The 22,959-nt window shown below is 59.5% G+C and overlaps 1 protein-coding gene across 1 annotated transcript; it reads left to right on the top strand.

Annotated features, from left to right (window-relative positions):
* The first annotated feature begins 814 nt into the window (after positions 1–814).
* WDR86 (WD repeat domain 86) lies at positions 815–22,207 on the top strand. The gene is made up of 7 exons (XM_032592508.1): positions 815–992; positions 10,260–10,401; positions 13,502–13,916; positions 17,199–17,334; positions 20,696–20,841; positions 20,932–21,176; positions 21,982–22,207. Exons 1-7 carry the CDS (start codon positions 830–832, stop codon positions 22,205–22,207), a joined length of 1,473 nt encoding a protein of 490 aa, XP_032448399.1. The 5' UTR covers positions 815–829.
* Positions 22,208–22,959: the final 752 nt, after the last annotated feature.

Here is a 22,959-nt window from a genome sequence, read left to right as displayed (position 1 = left end):
AGGGCGGGCCAGGGGCGCTCTCCAACAAGGGGACCGTCCTACAGCACCCCCTCCCCCCCCAGGGCTGGGAGCCTGGAGCGGGGCAGCTTGCCCCGTGGTGGCGCGCAGCCGCCGGCCCGAGGGAGCTCCCGGGCGTGCGGGTCTCACCCCATCGGACCCCCGCGTCCACCTCCGCCTCCCTCGTCCCGGCCTTCGGTCCCCGCCCGAAGGGGCAGCCGGGGGAGTCGCACGTGGGGCGGTGGGTCCGGAGGGCCGGGTGCCGGGGTGGGGGCTGGGGCGCCGGCCGGCCGGGAAAGTGGGAGGGGACAGGTTGGGGGGTGGTCTCTGAGGAGGAGCCAGGCCGGACCGTATTGTTCCACACTCGCCGCCACGAGAGCGCGGCGCCGGACGGGGAGGGCTGGGAGGGGCGAGGGGGAGCGAGGCTTAAAGGGTATCACAACAAAAAAAAAGAAGAGGGACAACCGAAAGAGGCAAGAGAATTCCGGCAGAGCACGGAGAAGCACGCTGACCGGGGGTACTCGGAGGGAGGGGCACTGCCCAGGTGCGGCGCGCGGAGCGGAGGCGGCCGGCGCAGGTGGGGGCCGGGAAGTACAAGCGGGCCGCCCCCCCGCGGCGCAGCCCCCTCCCCTCCCCCCCCACCACCGGGTCCGCGGGGCCCGGAAGCCGGGTGGGCGGCGCGGGAGCGGGGGCCCCACCTCCCCTCCTCCGCACCCCGTGCCCCGCGGGGGGCCATGGCCGCGGGTCTCGGCCGCAGCGAGCCGCCGCGCGGATGCCGGGGCGCCCCTCCCTAGCGGGGCGCTGCCTCCGGGGCTCCCGGCGGGCCGGCGGCATGGGGGGCGGGGGGTCGGCCCTGAGGGTCTGCGCCGACCACCGCGGGGGCATCAACTGGCTCAGCCTGAGCCCGGACGGGCGGCGCCTGCTGACGGGCAGCGAGGACGGCACGGCCCGGCTCTGGAGCACCGCGGACGGCCAGTGCTGCGCCCTCCTGCAAGGTAGACCCGCCTCGCCGCGCCCTCCCTCCCCTCGCGCTCGCCCGCCTTCTGACCTCAGCCCTGCGGCCCCCAGACCCCCCCCTCGCCCAAGCCCCGCCCCCGCCCGGGGCGCTCGTGGGGGTGGGCGCGCGCGCCGCGGGATGCGCGCGCGCGCCGGGCGGGGGGGCCCAGCCGGCCGTGACCCCGACCCGTGGGCCGAGGGGCGCCCGCTGCGTGGGGCTTCCGTCACCTGTCAGCCCAGTGCGGGGAAATCATTTCCGGTACCACGGCTGTAATGCCCCACCGGGAATCTCACCTCGGCGCGCTCCCGTGGCTAGGCAGCGCCTTCCCCTGCCTCTCGCTGTCCCTGGGGCGTTTGGCCGGGACCTTAACTCTAGGAACCATTGTGGTCACCACCAGGGCTTGCCAAGCCCCCCACCCCGCCGCACGGAGCACTGCAGTGTGCAGGCCTCACGCGGCTGTTATCCCCCTCGGGCAGACGGGGAAACCGAGGCATTCCGGAAATAAGTTGCCCGGGGTCACGCAGCCTGTGGGGGAGGGAGGGGAGGGTTGAAATGTGAACCCCCCTCCCTTCCCCATCTGACCGCCCTGCCCTGCCCTCCCTGCAGCCTCTTTTCTTCTGCTGGAGAATGAAGGGGTGTGGGAGAGGAATGGATCAAAGTTTCTCAGAAGGGGGTTAGCATATTTGGAAACACGATGCGGGGGCAGGAGGCACAGGTAGTAGGTGGACATGTTGTTTTATAGAAGTTTCACAAACGCACACGTGTTGGTTTGTATCTGTGTACTTCGTCACACCGGAGGCCGATGCGTTTCTTTCCGTGGGTCCCTGTGACGTGTCCGCACTGCAAGACTGTGAGGTCTCTCTCCAGCCCTGTCGCTGTTGTCCCGAGAGCAGGTAGTAGTAGCCCCTTGAAGCACAAGGCTCTCCACGCGGCGGGTGTTTATAACCGCCTGGTTTTTCCACCATAACCAGCAAGTCCCGAGTGGCCTCCCCAGGCCTTCCAAGCCATGTAGGCACAGGGAGCTTCATTAGTGGCAGATGATAACCCTGTTGGTTTTAAATAAAAGCAGTTACGGGAGATATTTCAAAGCCTGGGAGAAATGGATTTTGGATTGCCTGTTACTTGGGGGTAGGTGTGGAGACGGGAAATTCTGGTACAAACCAACACACATTCCTGGCCACCCCCTGCCCCCAACATCGCAGATTGACAGGCACTGACCCAAATCTGGAAAAGCTAAGATCTGTTCAAAATGTATTTAAATTTTTTAATGTTTATTCATTTTTGAGAGATGGAGAGAGGCAGAGCGTGAGGGGGGAAGGGGCAGAGGGAGAGGGAGACACAGGATCCGAAGCGGGCTCCAGGCTCCGAGCTGTCAGCACAGAGCCCGACGCGGGGCTCGAACCCACAAACCGCGAGACGTGACCGTGAGCTGAGGCCGGGCCGATTGAGCCACCCAGGTGCGCCAGATCTGTTCAGAATTTAAAATCTAGCTGCATTGCCCCCCAGACACGAGACTCGTCTGGAGGGCTTTCAGAAATGTACATTTCCAGGTTGCAGTTTCAGTGGGCCCATAGTGTAGGACTCTAGAATTTGCACCTCTAACAAGCTCCTGGGTGGGTCTGAGGCACACTGCCCCCAGGGAGACCTTGGGGCTGGTGCCCATGGTGGGAGCCCAGTTCGTAGGTACGTTTCCTCCCTAGTTGAGCTCCAGGCCTTTCCAGGGTGGTTCTGGCCTGGTGGGCAGTTCCAGAGCCTGGGCCGAGCCTCCAGGGCCCGCCCTCCTGCCCAGCTCTGCGCTGTCCTCACCACCCAGCTCTGTGCCTGGCAACAACCGAAACACCCGCTTTGTGGCCCTCACAGTGGCTTGTCCCCAGAGGACCCCAACAGCCTCTGTGCCCTGGCTGAGAGCCATCCCCCTCAACAGGAAAACTCCATCAAACTGAGAAACTGCCAAGCACTTACCCGAATTGTTTCTGCTGCTATAAAGATCGGCACTTCAAGAACTTTAATGGACAGAAGGGACAGAATAACCTTGCCTTATCACGAAGTCACACTAATAGTAACTTAGAAAAGAGTCAGTTTGGATGTGCACTAGTCCTTGCTCCTAGCTTCTGACCCGCAGCAGTTCTGCTTTTTCAGAAAATGGAACTGAGGGCGCCTGGGCGGCTCAGTGGGTTAAGGGTCCGACTTTGGCTCAGGTCGTGATCTCGCCGTTCCTGGGTTCGGGCCCCATGTTGGGCTCTGCTGACAGCTCGGAGCCTGGAGCCTACTTCCCATTGTGTCTCCCTCTCTCTCTGCCCCTCCCCCCCCTCTCAAAAATAAACATTAAAAACAATTTCTTTTTTTTTTTAAATTTTTTTTTTTCAATGTTTATTTATTTTTGGGACAGAGAGAGACAGAGCACGAACGGGGGAGGGGCAGAGAGAGGGAGACACAGAATCTGAAACAGGCTCCAGGCTCTGAGCCATCAGCCCAGAGCCCGACGCGGGGCTCGAACTCACGGACCGCGAGATCGTGACCTGGCTGAAGTCGGACGCTTAACCGACTGCGCCACCCAGGCGCCCCAAAAACAATTTCTTTTTAAAGAAAATAGAGCTGGCTTTCAAAGGCGGTCGGTGACCTCTAGGTGAAGAAAAGCAGGTTTAAGGGGAGAAAAGGCAGGTTTAACTGACAATTATTCTGTAAAGGGAATAATTTTCCTTTCCCCCTCTTTTTCTCTTATCCATCGGGTACCTAGTCACTTGGGGCGCTTCATTGGCTCAATGGGGTAGGCAGCATTTCCCAAAATGGCGGTCCCCGCCCTGGTCTGTTCCCGCGTGGCGAGGGACCCAGCGTGAAGGTTCCAACCCACTGTGGTTGTCCCACAGCGTCCTCGTCTCCTAACAGCATCTTCTAGCAAGATAGGGGTGCTGTTTGTTTTTAATTCCATGTGAACAAACTGCACACCCCTAATTACTGGAAGCCTTGGTGGGCGTCTGCCCATCAGGTTGACCCCTACTCGCCACCAGGGAGCGGGAGGGGCCGTTACTAGGAGGTGGCTCTGGAGCTGGGCTGCTCCCGCTCGAATCTCATTACTTCTCTTGCCTTGGTTTCTTTATCTGTGAATTGGGGGTGATACAATAGTCATCTAGCCTTATGAGGTTGTGTGTGTTTTGGGGGGGGGGTGGGGATTAAAACAATGAACAAATAGTTCCTGACTCGTACTAGTTGTCTGACCTTCCGTGCCTACATCAACACGCCCGAAACAAATAAGAGGGTCTCGCTGGCACTGTACCTGGCCAGCTCCAAAGCTCTTCCTCGTTTGCTTCTCACAGCCTTATTATCCCCATTTGTGGATGAGGAAACTGAGGCTCCAAAGGGCTAAGCAGTGCTCCCGCATTTACGCAGTCAGGGCGGCATTGGCCGGAGCCCGCACCCCTCCCTCGGCTCTACTGGGTGCCTGTGTGAGATTCAGAGATGGCTGCCCCAGAGAATTTGCAGGTTGGGTTGCTAAACTTGGGGGGCTTTGTGCACTTGAACTTCAGATAAAGCAGGAAGTCCGCGCTGGGGTAGTCAGGGCTCGCCTCTTGGCCCAGGTGGGCCTGGAAGGGAATGGACAATCTTACTTATTTTTATTTTTTATGTTTATCTATTTTTTGATGTTTTATTTATTTTTGAGAGAGAGACAGAGCACAAGTGGAGGAGGGGCAGAGAGAGAGGGAGACCCAGAATCCGAAGCAGGCTCCAGGCTCTGAGCTGTCAGCACAGAGCCCGACGCGGGGCTCAAACTCACGAGCCACGAGATCATGACCTGAGCCGAAGTCAAACGCTTGACTGACTGAGCCACCCAGGTGCCCCTTTTTCTTAAACTTTTTAAATGTTTATTTATTTTTGAGAGAGAGAGAGAGAGAGAGAGAGAGAGAGCGCGTGAGCAGGGAAGGGACACAGAGAGAGGGAGACAGGATCTGAAGCAGGCTCTGTGCTGACATCAGAGAGCCTGTCGCGGGGCTCGGACTAAGGAACCGAGAGATCATGATCTGAGCTGAGGGTGGGTGCTTAACCGACCGAGCCACCCAGGCGCCCCAATTTTTAACTATAATAGAAAACATGTAGCATCAAATTTACCATCTTGACCATTTTTAAGTGTACAGTTTGGAGATATTAAACTCTCATAATGTCCTGCCATTACCACTACCCATCTCCAGAACTTGGTCATCTTGTAAAACTGAAACTGTGTCCCCTTTGAACAATAACCCCATTTCTCCCCACCCCCCGCCCCCCACATTCATTCTGCTCTCTGCCTCTGTGGATCTGACTGCTCTGGGGACCCCGCACAGTGCAGTCATATAGTGTTTCTCTTTTGGTGACTGGTTCATCCCACTGAGCATGATGTTTTCGAGGTTCGTCCATGCTGTAGCAGGTGTCAGGGTTTCCTTCCTTCTGAAGGCTGCGAACTGTTCTGTTGTTGCATTTTTTTTGCCCGTTCGCCCGTCGGTGGACACTTGGGTTGCTTTCACTTGACTCTCGCGAGAGTAGTTCACTGCCGTGAACTTGGCCGTGCAAACATCTCTTCCAGGCCCTTTGTGTATATACCGAGAAGTGGGCTTTCTGAATCGTCTACATATTTTTAAAGAAGCGTGTGGGGGCACAGGGAAGGCTCTCAGACATGGATCGTTAGTAACTTTGTCAAAGAAGAGTTCCATCAAAATGCGGTTTTAGGGGCGCCTGGGTGGCGCAGTCGGTTAAGCGTCCGACTTCAGCCAGGTCACGATCTCGCGGTCCGTGAGTTCGAGCCCCGCGTCGGGCTCTGGGCTGATGGCTCAGAGCCTGGAGCCTGTTTCCCATTCTGTGTCTCCCTCTCTCTCTGCCCCTCCCCCGTTCATGCTCTGTCTCTCTCTGTCCCAAAAAAAAAAAAAATAAAATAAACGTTGAAAAAAAAAAAAAATGCGGTTTTAAGGATGGATGTGAAGGAAGCCCGGGCTGGGTGATTTCATTTCTGCAGCTCTTGGGAGACCACTGTCTGGGGGTGTGGTGTGAGGAGGGCACAGGTCGAGGCCGCCTGGTTGAGGGCGTGGGCTGACGGAAGCCAGGCGGGACGACAGTGCCGGTGGCAGCCGCAGCGACAAGAGCACCAGCCTGTCCTGGCTGGGAGCTCGGGGCAGGTGGCCCGAAGCGGACCCTTTGCTGGTTTTGTCCGACACCGTCCGTTTCAGCCACCCCTTCCGTGCTCTGGGCTCACTGCTCTGGCCAGTCACCAAGGCGGCTCCGTGAGGCGGGTCCCGGCAGGAAACAAAATGGCACCCTCAAGATGGTATAGCTCAAGGAGAGGTTAATAGAGACACTTGCCAGATGTGGGCATAGCATAGGGGAACCGCAGGACCTGTGGTTCACCAGCAGGGGTCAAGGGGTCATCACTCCTAGCCCCGAAGGAGCAAGGCTGGGAAGTTCACTGTAGCCCCGGAAGAGAGGCCTCCCTCCAGGGAGGTGTGAGCATGGCTGCAGGCCAACAGATCCTGCCCTAAAGCCTCCTGCTGGGGCTCCCAGCTGTCTGAACCCTGCGGGCAGCTGGGGGGCGGGGGAGCCACCAGGGGTGGGGGAACCGCAGTGAGCAGCCTGGAGCCCCCCCCCCCGGGGGAGACCCAAGACTTGCCAGGGGCACAGAGGGGAAAGCGGATCCGTTTTTCAAGCCAAGTGAGTCGGACGCACGTTCCAGCTCCGGTGGGGCCCACGCCATCCAGCCCACCTCTGCCACCGCGGCCCCTGGGTGGCCGATGCCCTGAGCGGTCTCTCCAGCACGTGGAGGGGCCACTTGGAGCCTCCAGCGAGTCTGAGGGGCGCTGCCAGGGAGGCGGGGAGGGCCGGACGACATTGGCAGAAACGGAAAACCCCTGGCCTCAGCCTGTCCTTTTGAACATAATAGCTGCGTCTTATCTGCATTCTTTATCCCTTCAAAAATGTTTATTTTTAGTTTGGCTTTGTTTTGCTTATTCTACACAATTCCAACAGCTCATGGTGGTGGTGGTGGCAGCGCTGTGGACCCTGGAGACTTGATGGGCCCTCCTTCTCCCCAGCCTCCCCCATCCCTTCCCCCCCCCCCCCCCCCCCGTGACCCCGTAGGCTGGGGGCAGTGGACCCTGTCACACGGCCCGTGGGTTGCAGGCAGGGACCCGCTCTGCAGCATCTGCGGGCAGGGCTCGGAGCTGGGACTCGTTCAGTGTGGGTTTTCAGATGTGGGGGTGCCTGGCGCACAGGAAGGGGCTTGTCCCTGGGAGGGCCTTGACCGCCGCGGGGAGCCTCAGCCAGCCCAGGGCCAGGCGCCCGAGAGGGCAGAGGGTCAGCCTGGCCCGGCTTCAGACATGAGATTTTTTTTTTTTTTTTTTTTTTTTTACATCGAAGAAATTCTTTTCATTATTAACTCTTTTCTTCAAGTCTTTGTTTCTAGGTGTTTATATTTTTATTGTGTATATCTTTTTTTTTTCTTTTCTTTTTCTTTTTTTTTTTTTTGGCTTCCACGGGTCATATAATCGGTCCCACATCTCATGGCCTTCCCATGCCTGGGCTAGTGGCTATGGCTTCATTGAGTGGAGATGCCATGGTTTACTCGCCACACTGTTTTCCAGTGCTTTTCTTGGCCTCCTGTACACTTGGCACTTCGCCTTCCTGCTGTCAGATGGTGTTGAGGCAGGACGGAAGCGGCCAGAAAGGGGCCGATGCCCCTGCGGAAGCGTCTCCTGGCTTGGCTGGCGCCGGGCTGCACGGGGTGGGTAGGAGACTGCGGGGTGTTCCCGCAGGGGTCGCCTGGCCCGCGCCTGCCTGCCCTGGGGACACCGGGCTGCCTTCCAGCCACGCTGAGCAAGCCAGGTGGTTCCTCAGACGGCGCTGAGCCCTCCCCACGGCAGCTCTGGTTTCAGGGAAAGTTTGTTGACAATCTTAAAATGTTTTATAAACATTTTGGGGTTGGCAAAAAAGCTGGGCTGTGTTTTGCCAAACACATTTTGCCCTCGACTTTTAAACTGACGTGTATTTTAAGGGAAACATAATCTGCGCCCTCTTCAAGTGTTTACTTAATTCACACAAACGTCGTTCTCTTAGAGGCCTGGTATATGCTATCCAAGAAGACTGAAAAACATGTCTTCCTTTCTGTCTTTTTTTTTTTTTAATTCTGTTTCCTAAAACCCAGGGAGTTGGGTTCTTCCAAGAGCAACTAAACTAAAACCCAGGGCCCCCCAAAAAGTGCAAATCAGCTTGAAACTGTCCAGGAGATTCTGAATCCCTATCTGATACCATTTTATTCATTTGACAGAGAGAGAGAGAGAATCTCAAGCAGGCTCTATGCTTGGCACGGAGCCTGACACAGGGCTCGGGCCCACAACCCTGGGACCACGACCTGAGCCAAAATCAAGAGTTGGACGTTCAACCGACCGAGCCACCCAGGCGCCCCTTGACCGCAATCTTCAGCGTAATTAATATAGCCCACGCGTGTAGATATTTGAACTCATCAATTTCCTTCTCTGTGAAATGGATCTTAGGTCAAACATTCCTTTGATTCTGTTGGTTTTCTGGTCCCTGGATTCTTCTAAAAATACACTCAGGTTCAGTTTGCTATCAAGAGTGGTTATCCGAGGTGGAAACGTGTTGACCTGAAGGACAGGCCTCCTATGACGGGGCACCTGACAGCTTCCAGAGCTGCTCTGTGAGCCTTGATCCCACAGCCACGGTGACAGTCAAAAGACTGACAATTGCACTGTGAGCAGTTGGACGGACGGGCAGGTGCCCTTGGCCAAGACCCCAGGCTCTGTGTGGCCCGCCCTCTGCCCTAGACCTCCACCCTCGCTGTATCCGTGCGGGATCCACCATTTCTGCCAAGCACCTAAATTCTGGCCTCGGGGTCCCTTCTTGCGATGGTGTGTGACATCTTCTGTCGAGGGACACTCTGCTCTCTCCTCCCCACATAGGCACGGGCACCGCGACACCCAGGCTTCTGCTCTGTTGGCCCCGTCATGCCCTGTCCAGCACATGTCCTGTCGCTGTCTGTCCTTCGGGGCCAGTACTCTCTTCGAGGGCAGAGAAAATGCCTTAGTCGTTTCTGCTTCTGTATTAGTTCCCTGCGGCTGCTCTGACCACTGGTCACACTGGGCGCCCTAAGACACAACTTTATTCCGGTCCGGTTCTGGAGGCCAGAGATCCAAAATCGGTGTCGCTGGGCCAAAGCCGAGGTGTTGGCAGGGCCACTGTCCCTCTGAACCCTGCAGGGGAGAGCTGGTCGCCTCTGCCAGTTTCCGGCGGCCGCTGGGTGCTCCTTGGCTTGGGTGGCATCAGCCGTGTTCAGGGCACCTCCGGTCACTGCCGTTTCCACAGCGGCTTCTCTGTGGGTTCCTCACATCTCCTTCTGCCCCTTCTTACAGGGACACTTGTGGTGGTATTTCTGGCCACCCTGAGAATCTAGGATACTGTCCTCATCTCAGAACCCTTCATTACATCTGAAAATGTGTCCCCCCCCCCCCCCCCCCCCCCGTCCAAGCAAGGTAACGTTTAGTTTCCAAGAATCAGGGCCTGATACCTTTGGGACCAGTGTCTCTTCCCAAACGTAAGAACAGCCACCATCCAGCATGCACTGCGTCTGCACAGCTACCCTGGGAGGCGGGCACTGTTACTCTCCCCAGGGCCCATCAGGAGATGGGGGTGCGGAGGGGTGAGACCAGGCCTGCGCCAGGAGCTAAGCCAGGCGTTAGGTGTGCCCTGGGTCTCCTTGCCTCCTGCCTCTGGGACACCAGGTTGTTCAGTGACTAAGTGGATTCAAACCCCTGCGAAGTTTGAAGACTGAAAGGAACCAGTGAGGAAGGGGGAGGGAAGAAGAGGAGGGAGGAGGAAGACAGAGAGAGAGACGAAGAGCAAGGAACAGAGGGATGGGGGTAGGGGCGCCTGGGTGGCTCAGTGGGTGGCGACTCTTGATCTCAGGTCATGATCTCACGGTGTGTGGGTTTCAGCCCTGCCTCAGGCTCCGTGCTGACAGGGTGAAGCCTGCTTGATACCCTCTCCTTCTCTCTCTGCCGCTTCCCTGCACTCCCCTCTCTCTCAAAATAAATAAACGTTTTTTTAAAAAGATCGGGGGCAGGGAGAGTGCCCCCTGAATTTCTCCTGGTGCCCCATCGCTCCCAAGACTCCCAGACTGGACTCGTCGATCGTCCCTGCAAAGGGCCAGTCGCTCCGGACTCGCCTGAGACACTTCCTGCCCCCGCGAGAGTTGCCACGGCCTGGAACACTCACGTGTCTGCCTCATCCACAGGCCACGAGAGCTACGTGACCTTCTGCCACCTGGAGGACGAGGCCGCCTTCACGTGCAGCGCTGACTGTACCATCCGGAAGTGGGACGTGCGGACCGGGCAGTGCCTGCAGGTGTTCCGGGGACACACGTCCATCGTGAACAGGTCAGCGTGGCTGGGGACCCCCTGCCCCGGAGGAGCTGAGCGCCGGGGAGGCCTGCCCGTGGACGTGCGCGGAGGTCGTCAGGAGCGCGTGGCCACGGAGGCTCAGGACGGATGTCCCCCGGCTGCATGTGGGGGTCCGGGAGGAGGTCGGGGAAGGGATGCCCGACTTGGGGGCCCCACTGCTAGGCACGGGGAAAGGCATTGGAGGCCACGGCCCCTCCTGATGTGAACAAATTCCAGACAAAGTGGCTTAACAGGTACCTGATGGTGGACCGGGGGCTTGGCTTTGGAGCAAAACGGGTTTGGTTCTGAAGATAGAGCCCAGAGTGGTTTTAAACCTCTCCTTTCTGTGTTGTGGTTGAAATATGCCACCCCCTCCTTCTCAAGGAGGTTGGAAGTTTTCCTTCTTGAATTTGGGTCTGAGCTGAGCCATGAAAATTCCTTTGCTGATCAGATCAATTTGACACTATTTATGCAACTTGTGATGGCTGTGTTTTTTTTTTTTTTTTTTTTCAACGTTTATTTATTTTTTGGGGGACAGAGAGAGACAGAGCATGAATGGGGGAGGGGCAGAGAGAGAGGGAGACACAGAATCGGAAACAGGCTCCAGGCTCTGAGCCATCAGCCCAGAGCCCGACGCGGGGCTCGAACTCACGGACCGCGAGATCGTGACCTGGCTGAAGTCAGACGCTTAACCGACTGCGCCACCCAGGCGCCCCTGTGATGGCTGTCTTAAACTCCGGAGGGAGGGCCCGGTATAACCAGGGGGGACGGGCACCTGCGCGCAGGCCCTCGAGGCCTCTCTGATGGGGGTGGGGGCTTCCTGGGGGGTGTGATGAGTCAGGGAAAGGGGTCAGGGGCTGGGCCAGGGCAGGTGGAGAGGGAGGGCTGTTCTCAGTCACAGGGGACACTGCTTGTGTGATTCACAGGCTGGGTCAGCGTGAGAGACTGGCCCAGTGGTTTAGGGCTCGGTGGGAGGGAATGGGGGGCCAGACCGACCATGAACTGACTGGGGTACCAGCTGCCTGTGGTGCTGCCTGCGGTCAGAACCTTATTACCCGGCAGGAACCAGGTAACATCTCTCAGTAGAAAGACCGGGGGTTGTGTTGGCTCAGGATGCTTCTGAGTGGAGACGAAGGCCTGGAGGGAGCCCTCCTGCCTTCCAGCATCTGCATTGCTTTTTAAATTTATTTTATTTTTTTTTTAATGTTTATTTATTGTTGAGAGAGTGAGAGCACAAGCAGGGGAGGGGCAGACACACACACACACACACACACACACACACACACACACACACACAGAATCCAAAGCAGGCTCCGAGCTGTCGGCACAAAGCCCAACGCGGGGCTCGAACCCATGAACTGGGAGATCATGACCTGAGCTGAAGTCGGACACTCAACCGACTGAGCCACCTGGGCGCCCCCAGCATCCGGGCTTCTATTCTCCTGCCTCTTTAGCTAGAGCAAGTGAGGTCCGGACATTGAGGATGAGGGCCCAGATGACACAGGTGGCCGAGGGGGTCATACCTCCTGCTGGCCATTTCCTGAAGCTCTTCCTTGAGGAAGAAGTTAGTGATGGGGCGCCTGGGTGGCTCAGTCAGTTGAGCGTCCGACCTCAGCTTAGGTCATGATCTCACACTCGGTGAGTTCGAGCCCCGTGTTGGGCTCTGTGCTGACAGCTCAGAGCCTGGAGCCTGCTTCGGATTCTGTGTCTCCCTCTCTCTCTGACCCTCCCCCATTCATGCTCTGTCTCTCTCTGTCTCAAAAATAAATAAAACATTAAAAAAAAAAAGTTAGTGACTAAGGAAAAGCACGGGTGTGCGGGATTCTCCCGCTGGGGCTGGGGCTGGGTGGACAGGACAGGCCACATCTCAGGTGACCAGCTTGCTCTCAGGTTGTTGCCAGAAACTATCAGTTGCTCCTCAAAAGCAAACCCGGACAATGAAGGCTAGAAATTCTAGTCTGCCAGGCTTAGGCTGAGCACACACACACACCACTTTTGAGAGGTTGCTGTTCCAAACTGATAGTTCTGGGGGCACCTGGGTGGCTCAGGTGGTTAAGCGTCTGACTCTTGGTTTCAGCTCAGGTCATGATCTCACGGTTCGTGGGTCTGGGCCCTGAGACAAGGTCTGTGCTGACAGCATGGAGCCTGCTCGGGATTCTCCCTCTCTCTCTCTCTTTCTCGCTCTCCTCTGCCTCTCCCCCAATCTTTCTGTCTTTCTCTCTCTCTCAAAATAAAGAAATAGACTTAAAAAAAACAAACAAAACCTGATAGTTCTGGGTAGATACTAAGTCTTAGTGTATTGCATCACGAAGTAAGTGCTCACGACTGTGCAGTATCCCTGGGGCCACCACGTGGAATTCACTTCTTCCCATGTTTTCAGAGACGGGCCGGGTGTGTGCGTTTGGTGGGGGTGGGGGTGGGGCACCGGCCAGGCCTTGGGGTCCCTGCCTTCTCGTGCCGGCCCGACGGGGCAGGACTCAGGCCCCCAGGGCATCATCTCTGATGCCACGTGGTGTCAACTCGTCACTTTCTGTTAGAGATACGCGTGTCATGAAAACCATACCTACTGGGTGTCAGGTAAGAAGGGAGTCGGACACAGAGCGCATGTCCCGGTGCGCTCGGCCTCCCTAATGACCCGTGGGCCGTGAGGACCGCCCAGCGGAGAGCGGCGTGGGCCGCGTGCGGGCGGGACATCTGCTCTCCTCGAGGTCCGGCCCTCCCCCTACCTGCGCCAGGCTCGCCGGCAGAGGGAGCACCGGGCGCCTCTGAGGGTGAGGCGCGGGGTCCTGACCGCTCTGCCCCCACCCTGGCCACACACGCCGGTTCCAGGTGCTCCCTCAGCCGCTCCCCTGGGCGGGTGTGTGGACAGAGCCCGGGACGTTACGCGGAGCGCCGCGTGAAGACAGACGTGTATGTTCCGAGGGCTTCTTAGCATTCACCAAAACGAGACAGCGCGTCGTGGGGGGGCCCCTCTGCTCCTCCCACACGAAGTTCCCTGGGCTCCCTGGACACGCGGGACGGCAGACAAAGGGCCCCTGGGACGGGCCGTGGGGCCGCCCTGCACGGTGTGACCCCTGCCCTTCCCTCTTCCTTCCAGGATCCTGGTGGCCGACAACCAGCTGTTCAGCGGCTCCTACGACCGGACAGCTCGAGCCTGGAGCGTGGACAAGGGGCAGGTGTCCCAGGAGTTCCGGGGCCACCGCAACTGCGTGCTGACCCTCGCCTACTCCGCCCCCTGGGACCTGCCCGGGGCCCCCTGCGCCGAGGAGGCCGGGGGGCTGCTGGTGACGGGCAGCACGGACGGCACGGCCAGGGTGTGGCAGGTGGCCGGCGGCGGCTGCTGGCAGACGCTGCGGGGCCACACGGGCGCCGTGCTCTGCCTTGTGCTGGACACGCCCAGTCACACGGCCTTCACCGGCAGCACCGACGCCACCATCCGCGCCTGGGACATCCTGAGCGGGGAACAGCTGCGGGTGTTCAGGGAGCACCAGGGCCCCGTCATCTGTCTGGAGGTGAGATCCGCCCGGCCCTTGCCTGTCCGCCAGGGAGGCATCCTCCCAGCTGCCACGGACCGGGGGAGGGGGTTGGGGCTCAGACAACGGACATGGAGGGTCTCACGGTTCTGGAGGCTGGAAGGCCAAGGCCAAGGTGCCAGCTTGTAGCCAGACGTCTTCTCCCTGCGTCCTCACGCGGTCTCACTCCGCATCCAGAATTTCCTCTGCGACAAGGACGCCGGTCCGACCGGATGAGACGCCCCACCCTAGTGAATTCAGTTCACTTAGCCACCTCCTTCGAGACCCTGTCTCCAAATACAGTCACGTTCACAGATCCGGGGGTTAAGGCTGTGCTCCACACGCGAATTCTGGTCTCCTCACACGTTAGGTGAGGACTAGGTCTAACGACCCACGAGCCCCCAGTCCACGATTCCTAAATGCAAACGTTCCAAAACCTGAAGCCTTCTTAAAGATTTAGGCTCGGCAGCAAAACTTAGTTGGTGGCAAAGCCCGGACAGAGAGGAGGCTCGTCGCGATTCGCTTTGGCCCGCTTCCTGGGAATATGCACCCTGTTGCCGTAGAGACAGGAGCGTGCCGCTAAAATCCAAAAGCTCCTGAAACACGGCCGGCCCCAAAATTTTGGCTCGGGGCCTCTGAGCGTGAAGTGGCGCCCCCCCCCCCCCCCCGGGGTTTGAGCGGATCCGATGGATTCGCCGTAGGCACAGCACGGTGGCCCGGGCACGGCTTGTTCTGCTTGTTTCTGCTGCTGTTAAGCATCTAACAGACGTGCTTACGTTTTCTCATGGGGCACTTGCGAGGACAGAGGCTCGGAGAGGGTCAGCAGCCTGCCGCACGCCTCACAGCTGGTAAGGGGCAGAGGAGGATTGGTACTCGGGGCTGAACACGTCACTTGTCCTCATGACCAGCAGCTTAGAAAGGTGCGACGGGGCCTGAACCGTGGGGGAGCCAGGGGGCCTCTTCTAGCAGTTCTGCCCAGGAGGCGGACTGTCCAGAGCCCCGCCGTGCCCTGCAGGCTGGCCCGGTGGCTCCTCTAACCCCCGTGCTGGTGCACCTGCTGCTGTGAGCTGAGCGGGAGAGGCGTGCACCCCAGGGCCTCCACGGCAGAGTCCCAGGCTCGCAAGCCTCATCCTGCCGCCTGTTTGGGTGGATCCCGTGGCAGGGGCGTGGCCCGTGAGTCCCACCCCCTCGGAGCTGTCTTGGCTGAGGGAGGTCTTGCAGGACCGGTGTCCTTTGTGATAGGCCCCCGTGACGGTCGGTCTGCTTCCCCATCTGCCTCGGGCCTCCTCTGGCCTCCCCAAACTGCCCCGCTGTTCCCTGTGGGCGTCCCCCCGGGAAAGCAGCCCAAGGGAACGGCGAGGCCTCAGGCCGCCAAGGACAACACGCTTGGAGCGTTTCCTTGGCCTCGGATTTGTGCTCTGAAATTGTGCTGCTTGGTCACTTTTAAACACAGCGTGGCAGGCCCCACGTTGTTGGGACACGCTACGTGGGGAGCAAGAGATAGCTCCCCTCCTCCCCGGCAGCCGCGGGGTCTCAGCGCCTCCTCTGCGTGGGCTGAGCGGCACGCAGCCACGGATGCTGGGGACAGCGACAGATGCCGGGGAACGGTCAGGAAACACGGGGCAGGGGGCAGGCACAGTGCGGGGGGCGGCGTGAGGAGGCATCCCGGGGGCGGCTTGCCCACAAAGAAAGAGGACAGCACAGGGGTGCTGGAACATGGGCAGGAGCTGAGCCCCTGCGGGGTGCTGCAGATAGCCAGAAGACTGAGTGACGTCCTGAGCCCTGCTGGAGCCCCTTGGGCATGCGGGTGTCACACGTGTCCCTGTTCTTGGGGAGGGGACAATAAGAGAGGCCAGAAGTCAGGCTCTGTTGGCCGGGGCCAGTCGTAAACTATCAGGACTGTAGGGCAGGGCCGGGGAGAGGGGCCCTGTCTGTGTCCCCCCTTGTGTCCCCCCTTGTGTCCTCCGGAAGCCAGCGGCAGCCTCCGCCTCCAGGAGGCCGAGTGTATTCCTCGAGGTCCCACCACCTGTGCCGCAGTGAGTGGCCCAAAGCCAGGTCTGACCTGTGCCGTGGCTGCGGGTGGAACTAGAACCTGGGCTAGCGAGAGTCCTGTCCTCTGGGATTTAAACGAGAGATGACGTGGGGAAACCGGGTCAGCGGTGGGAACCGGAGTGGAAAGCGGCCCAGAGCGTGGCCGGGATCGGGCTCTCAAGCTAGGAGGGCCTGGGGCAGGTGGAGGAGGCCGGTGGCCAGCCTGTACGTGCTCCAGGCCAGCTGCCTGCTACCCCCCCCCCCAGGAAGGGCCTCATCTTTACTACGCCCCCAGGGGTCTCTGGGCCCCGGCACCATCAGGAAGAGCTCTCTCCAGGGCTTCTCGCCTGCCCTCCTCGCCCAACTTTCGCTTCTCTGCATCACTGCTACCCAGAGGTGCTGCGTGGGGTTTTGTCTAGAGGAATCTGCAGGGTTCTTTTAATAGTCTTTCTTTGCAGTTCCTTGGGCCAGTACACTACCTTCGCAGGGGGTGCTCCTGGGAGGGGGCCTCCCCAAGCCCCTTCCCTTCTCTCCCAGGCCCTTTCCTTACCTCCCGCCACACCAAGCAGGGCTGGGAATGCCACTCTAGTGAGCCAGGGCGGGCGGGAAGTGGGGGAGCCTGTCTCCAGGGCCTCCTCCCTCCCCACCAGGGCAGCCCCAGGCGCAGGAGGTCAGGACCCAGGGACGGCCCCCGGGGGGCAAAGATCTACCTTGGACATAACTGCGGCCAGTCAGGGTAGACCTTTCTCTAGACCTTTCTCTTTCCTATGTGCACCTCTGCGTGCAAAGGTGCAGAGTGAGAGCCCCGCCCCGGGAGCCCTTTCCTCAGCCGGAAACCCCTGGGGCCGCCTGGCCCTGGCCGCGGGTGGATTCGCGTTAACCTTCCCAGGCACTGCCTCTTCGTCAGTAGGGAGCTGCTGAAGCCGTAATGACAGCACCGCGAACCTTTCGTGGTCCTTGCTCTTAGGGTGCCGAGCACTGTACAGGCCCGCTCTGCACCCCCCGAGGGAGGCGCGGGCAGAGTCAGTGACTTGGCCCAGGGCAAAGCGACAGGATTCTTGGGCGCCGGAGTGGGCCGCTGGGTGGGTCCCGCAGGCCGGGCCGTTTCCTGCCCATCCGGTTTCCAGGGAGACCCGGACACGCCCCTCCCCTGTTAGCCAGAGAGATTTGGAGGGGGCCTCCGAGTCGCCTGCTGCCACCAGCAGGACCGGAAGTGTGGTGCTGACCCGCCCTTCTCCCCCCTCCCCCCAGCTCGTGAACCGGCACGTGTACTCGGGCAGCGCGGACAGGACGGTCAAGTGCTGGCTGGCAGACACGGGGGAGCGCGTGCGCACGTTTGCAGCCCACGGACACAGCGTGAGCGCCCTCAAATACCACGCGGGCACCTGTAAGTGACCCTTGTCCCCGGCGGTCCCCACGCCACCCCAACCTGCCTGTGCCCTCCACTCCTCACCCTACCAAGTCCTCCCTCACTCGGGGCCTCTCTGCCTCTCTACTTCTTACTCGACTGTTCCCTTCGTGAGCCTCAGCGGCCAGTCGGGAGGACCAACAGCCCACCCCCCTCCACGTACATGTGCCTGCGGCGTTATTTCCAAAGAAGGTCCAAACGAGGGTGTGGGGATTCCTCCCCACTTGCACCCCACAAGAACGTGCAGCAGCCTGAATGGTCAGAAGTCCCAGGGTTAAGAGCACTGTCTCACGGACACATTCTAATTCTCTAAGTGAGACAGAGACTACTTAACTCCAGCCAGACCCGAGGGCCGCGTGCCTTTGGCTTCACCTGGCATTAGGTTTGACTACAGACAAGAGCCCAGATAACAGTGCTTTAAATGAAACAGTGGTTTATTTTTCTCAGGTAGAATTTCAGAGGCTGGCAGTCTAGACAGGAATGGATGGTTGCACCAAGTCAGTCAGGCACCCAGTCTCCTTTGATCACTTTGCACATCACCCTTAGCACATATCTTCTAGCCTTTAGGGGACCTCATGGTTTAACATAGCTGCTGGAGCTCCAGCCATCATGTCATGTTTTAGACAGGAAGAAGAGGGAAGGGCAAAAGGATGCATCTCTTAGCTGAGTAGATCCTTTTTTTTTTTTTTTTTTAAGTTTATTTATTTTGAAAGAGAGACAGAGAGAGCTCGCACGAGCAGGGGAGGGGCAGAGAGAGAGAGAGGAAGAGAGAATCCCAAGCAGACTCCACACTGTCAGTGCGGGCCCAACATGGGGCTCAAACCCACAAACCGTGATATATCATGACCTGAGCCAAACATCAAGAGTCAGATGCTTAACCGACTGAGCCACCCAGGTGCTCCAGCTGAGGAGGTCCCTTTAAAGATCTTTCTTAGGGGCACTCGGGTGGCTCAGTCGGTTAAGCAGCCGACTTCAGCTCAAGTCATGATATTGGAGTTCATGAGTTCAAGCCCCGCATCCGGCTCTGTGCTGACAGAGCCTGGAGCCTGCTTCAGATTCTGTGTCCCCCTCTCTCTCTGGCCCTCCCCTGCTCATACTCTATCACTCTCTCAAAACAAAACAAAAAAAGATCTTTCTTGGAAGCCCTGCCCAAAGGCTCTGTGCATACACCTCTTTGACCACAGCCTGCAAGGACTAAATAATAAAATCTCTTACCTGGGATATTGCTTCCAGGATGAATCAGGGGTAGTTTGGAAAGAAAGACAGACAGACTGGCTTATCGGGTAGGCAACAAGCTGTCTGGCCCACAGGTCTCAAACTGACACGCCTGAGCTTTGCTGGCTCTGTCCCTCGGGCTTGGCACATGTTCACCCCCAGACATGCCCAGAAAACAGACACTGTTCGAAGAAGCAATAGCCCTCCCCGCCCAACCTCATCACATCACACCTGCATGGGAGTGGGGCTCCCAGGTTCCTGAACGTATCTGTTTCCCCAAACAATCCCCAGTGTTATGTGTTGCCATCAGCACCCCCTTCCCCCCTCTTTTTACACACACACACACACACACACACACACACAGAGGGAGCAGAGGGGTGGGAAGAGACACAGCAGAAAATTCCAGTTGATTTCACAGCACAGGTGTTTGATGAAGACAGAATGTGGATCTCTGAAAACAGAGCCTGAGATGCCCTCAGGATTTAGGTGTCTGACACGGAAAAATTATTTTTTCCTTTTTCCTGTGTCCAAGCCTGTAAGTGTGATTATGGCTCTGCTCCCAAGTCAGAACCTCTAATGTAAAAAGATGAAAGCTGTCCAGAGCGCCTCACCTTGGCAGCAGCTGGGACGGCCCCTACCTGCTGCCCGCTATTAAGGAAATTGGTCCGTGGTCTTTGCCAACAGGGTGCAGGCTGATCAGACTTAATTCCTGACCCTCTTCTCGCCCACAGGGTGCCCAGCAGCCACACTGGGTTGGGGGAGGGGAAGCAGAAAGGAACAGAAGAGACCCAGGAAGGAACCCGCCCTCCCCCCAGAGCCACATTCACCAGTGGCTTTAGCAGCAAGGCTGGGAATAGGCAGGTGAAGCAGTTAGTGGGGTAAGGAATAGATCCCCGAGGCTAGGGAGGCCCCATGGCTCGCTAGGCTGCTGGGTGGGGGTAGCAGGTGCTGTGGGTAACTTCTGCTGCTGCAACTGAGGTCCTCTGTGCTAGGGTGTTTTCCTGTGAGGAGCAGGTCGGAGGAGGGCTGGTTCCTGATACCCACAGGAGAGGCCCTCAACCAATGACTGATGGGAACTGTGGATTAGTCGTCCAGCATCCTTGTCCCCCCCCCCCCCCCCCCCCCGCTGCCGCCAGGGGACAACTCTGAGACATGCTCTGCACCCTCTCCCAAGGGCCCCAGCAGTCACCTGCTCACTAATACACCTGTATGGGCCTCCTTCCTTCTTGTTTCTCTCCCCACCTCGTGGAATGCGCTCACAAAGTGTTTGCACCCAGATCCTAATGTCAGGGCTCACTTCTGAGAGAACCCAGGCTAAGACAATAAATAAACGAGGGAGTTCTTATGGTCAGTGTCCTCAGTGTGGTCCCTGACCAGCAGCAGCAGCACCGGGAACTGGTTAGACATGTAGGTTCCCAGACCTTTTAACACAGACACTCAGGTGGGCACAGCAATCGGTCTTCGCCAGCCCTCCAGGTGATCATCGGAGTCTGGGAACTCTTGACCTAAGTTCTAATGTAGGAAAAGGCACAAGGAAGGCGGAATCCGGGGGCTTCCCCTGTGAGGGGTTGGGCGGGGGCACTCTAGCGAACCCCATAGGCTCTGTTTGGAGGGCCAGGTTCATTACTGAGGAGGGGGAGGAACGAATTTCTGGTTGGTCCTTGCCCCAGTAGGCTGCTCAGATGGTGGGGGTGTATGACTGCCCCCACCCCAAGGCAGGGAGGGGCCTTGTAGCAAGGAAGCCACGCCTCACCAAAGGCTTAAAAGGCTTCCACCAAATGGTCTGAGAGGGAACCTGGGTCGAGGTGGTTGGTACTCAGGAGGAGTAGGAGCACCTGAGAGGGCAGCGCCGGCGCAGCCGCAGTCGTGTGGAGCTGGCCGCGGCGCAAGGAGGGGGTGGTCACCCTGCATTGCCAGGCACGTGGTAGGATAATGAAGGTGCCGCCTCCTTCCTTTCAAGGGGCTTCTGCTAGTTCCTATTTGGACCCTCTGGCTTCCCCGTGAGGCGGGCGGACGGGCGTCACCGTTCCCGCCCCGCCCCTCCCTGCTCCCCGCCCCGCCCCTCTCTGCTCCCCGCCTCGCGGCGCCCGGAGGAGGTGGAGGCAGCGTGGCCCTGTGTTCGCAGTGTTCACGGGCAGCGGGGACGCCCGCGCGCGCGCCTTCGACGCCGAGTCTGGAGCGCTGCAGAGGGTGTTCCGCGGTCACGCCTTCGTCATCAACTGCATCCAGGTAGGCGCTCCCGCCCGGCTCCCGGGCTTTGAGCAAGGGCGAGCCCGGCGGCCTCGGCGGGGAGGGGGAGGCCGCCCCCGGCGCCCCGGGGCCCGGTTCCCCCCCCCCCCCCCGGTGGAGTAGGCGAGGTAGGTGCGTTCGCGCGACGTCGTCCGGAGCAAGCTGCGGGCCCGCGGCGGGAGGGCTGGCCCGGCGCCCCCGCAGCGACGCCCCCACGCGCCGCCCCGCGCCACGCAGGTGCAACGGCAGGTGCTCTACACGACTCGCACGACGGCAGCGCTGCAGCATCTGGGCGTGCGCGGCCTCCCGTTGTGCGCGCCGCCGCCGCCGCGCCCCGCCGCCCCGCGCGCGGCCGCTCCCGCCTCTTCAGCAACAAGGTGGGCTGCGCCGCCACGCGCCCCTGCAGCCGGCCTGAGCGCCCGAGACCCCACCCGCCGGCGGACAGACGGACCCCCGCCCGCGACCTGGGCAGTGGGCTCTGCCCGTCCTCCGTGTCCGTGGACTTTGGCAGCCCCGTCCCGTGGAGGGGGACCGTGCTCGCCCTCGGGGACGGAGTCTCCTCCGCCCCCCCCCCCCCCCCCCCCCCCCCCCCCCGCCCCCGCCCCCGGCCGAGTGGCCCCTGCCCTCAGGTCTGGGCCTCTGGCCCGCGGGACCCTCCCGACCCAGGGCCTGCGGCCCCGCAGAGGTCCCAGAAGCCAAGCCTTTCCTGGGAGTAAACGGGGATTTCTTCAAAAAGCCACCGAGCCGCAATTGTCATTAGTTGGGCAAACTGTCTGGAGGACACTCGCGAAGAACCGAAATACACGCCTTTCAAAGCGCCCTGAAATATGTCTTTTGTTCCGCAAACTCTCGGCTTCCTCTCAGGAGGAGGAGGGGTTCCCGGAAGCAGGGGGCTCACGCACCCGGCCTGGGCCTGCCCCTCCTCCGGGGCGACGTGAGGGGCTGAGGCCTGATGGCCCCTACAGTGTCACTCGCGTGGGGAGAGGCCAGAGGGCGAGGACCCGGCTCTTCAGCCTGTCTAGGTGGCAACGGGGACGCGTCACCCCTGCTTCGGAGCTCCCGCTCTGCGTGAAGGGGGGAGGGTCCTTTCCCTGCGGTCTGGCGTGGGGCTCGGCGCGTTCTGCCCACCGTCTGGGAGCCCTCGCTCCCTAGCCCTTCTCGGTGCTGCCACTGCGGCTGCAGGGGCCTGCCGGCCATGGGAGCTTGCCAGGGAGCTGAGGTGCATTTCAGGGAGGATGGGGAGAGGGACCACCTCGAGTACCTGCGCCAGTATCTCTGCGTCGCTGGCAGAGAGGCAGCTCGAGTGACCAGACGCTCCCCGGTGGCACAGCCGATGCCGTGTTCCTGCGTCATCTCAGGTCCCCCGTCCTGTCCCACCACAACAGAGACTGGAACACACAAGCTGTGATATCCCCGGAGAAACAGCCGCTGGGTGCAGATGGGAAAACAGGAGCTGCCGCATTTTTTGTTCTCCCGCCTGCCTCTCCGGGAAGAGAGCAGGAAACGGAAAACTGTCGTTTTGTATTTGTGTAGCAGAATATGTTCAAGGAATTTGTTTCTACAACACACAAGCCTTTGCTAGAGACGTTGAGGATGTAAAGACCAGATAACCAGGTATCCTCTGCCTTTGATAAATAACGTTGAATAGGGAAGGACAGAAGTACTTAGGGACATGGGCAGGAATAGGGTCAGGACCCGGATCACCAAAGCCAAGAGCGGGTGGCATTGCACTGGAGAAGGATGAGCGTCGGATGTGGTGAGGGCGGCACGTCTAGCGGACACACACCTGCACCCACTGCTGCCCGGAGTTCTCGAACCCCTAATGGCCCGCGTATTCGGCCACTCAAATCTGGACCCCCTGCCCGCCTTTCAGGGCGCTCTGTGGTTGCACTCGGCAGTCCCTCCACCCTCACTCTCTGCCCCCAGTCCATCCTCTGGTGGGTCTAGAACGGCTGTAACCTCACGAATGTGGCACACTTGGCCTGTGCTGCCTCCTCATTGGCCCCAGGTCTGGAATGTTCTCCCTTCTCCTCTGACTCTCCAGGGAGAGCCTCCGCCAAGGCCTCCCTCCTCTGTGACTCAGCCTCGCCATACTCTTTAAAGACTTGGGGGAAAATTTTCATCACAAGTGTCCTTTGTGGCTTCTCTTGCCCTCCAGAG

Source organism: Lynx canadensis, chromosome A2 (assembly GCF_007474595.2).
Source record: "Lynx canadensis isolate LIC74 chromosome A2, mLynCan4.pri.v2, whole genome shotgun sequence".
In the NCBI taxonomy this organism is placed as follows: domain Eukaryota; kingdom Metazoa; phylum Chordata; class Mammalia; order Carnivora; family Felidae; genus Lynx; species Lynx canadensis.
This window is presented reverse-complemented; position numbering and strand designations above follow the sequence as displayed.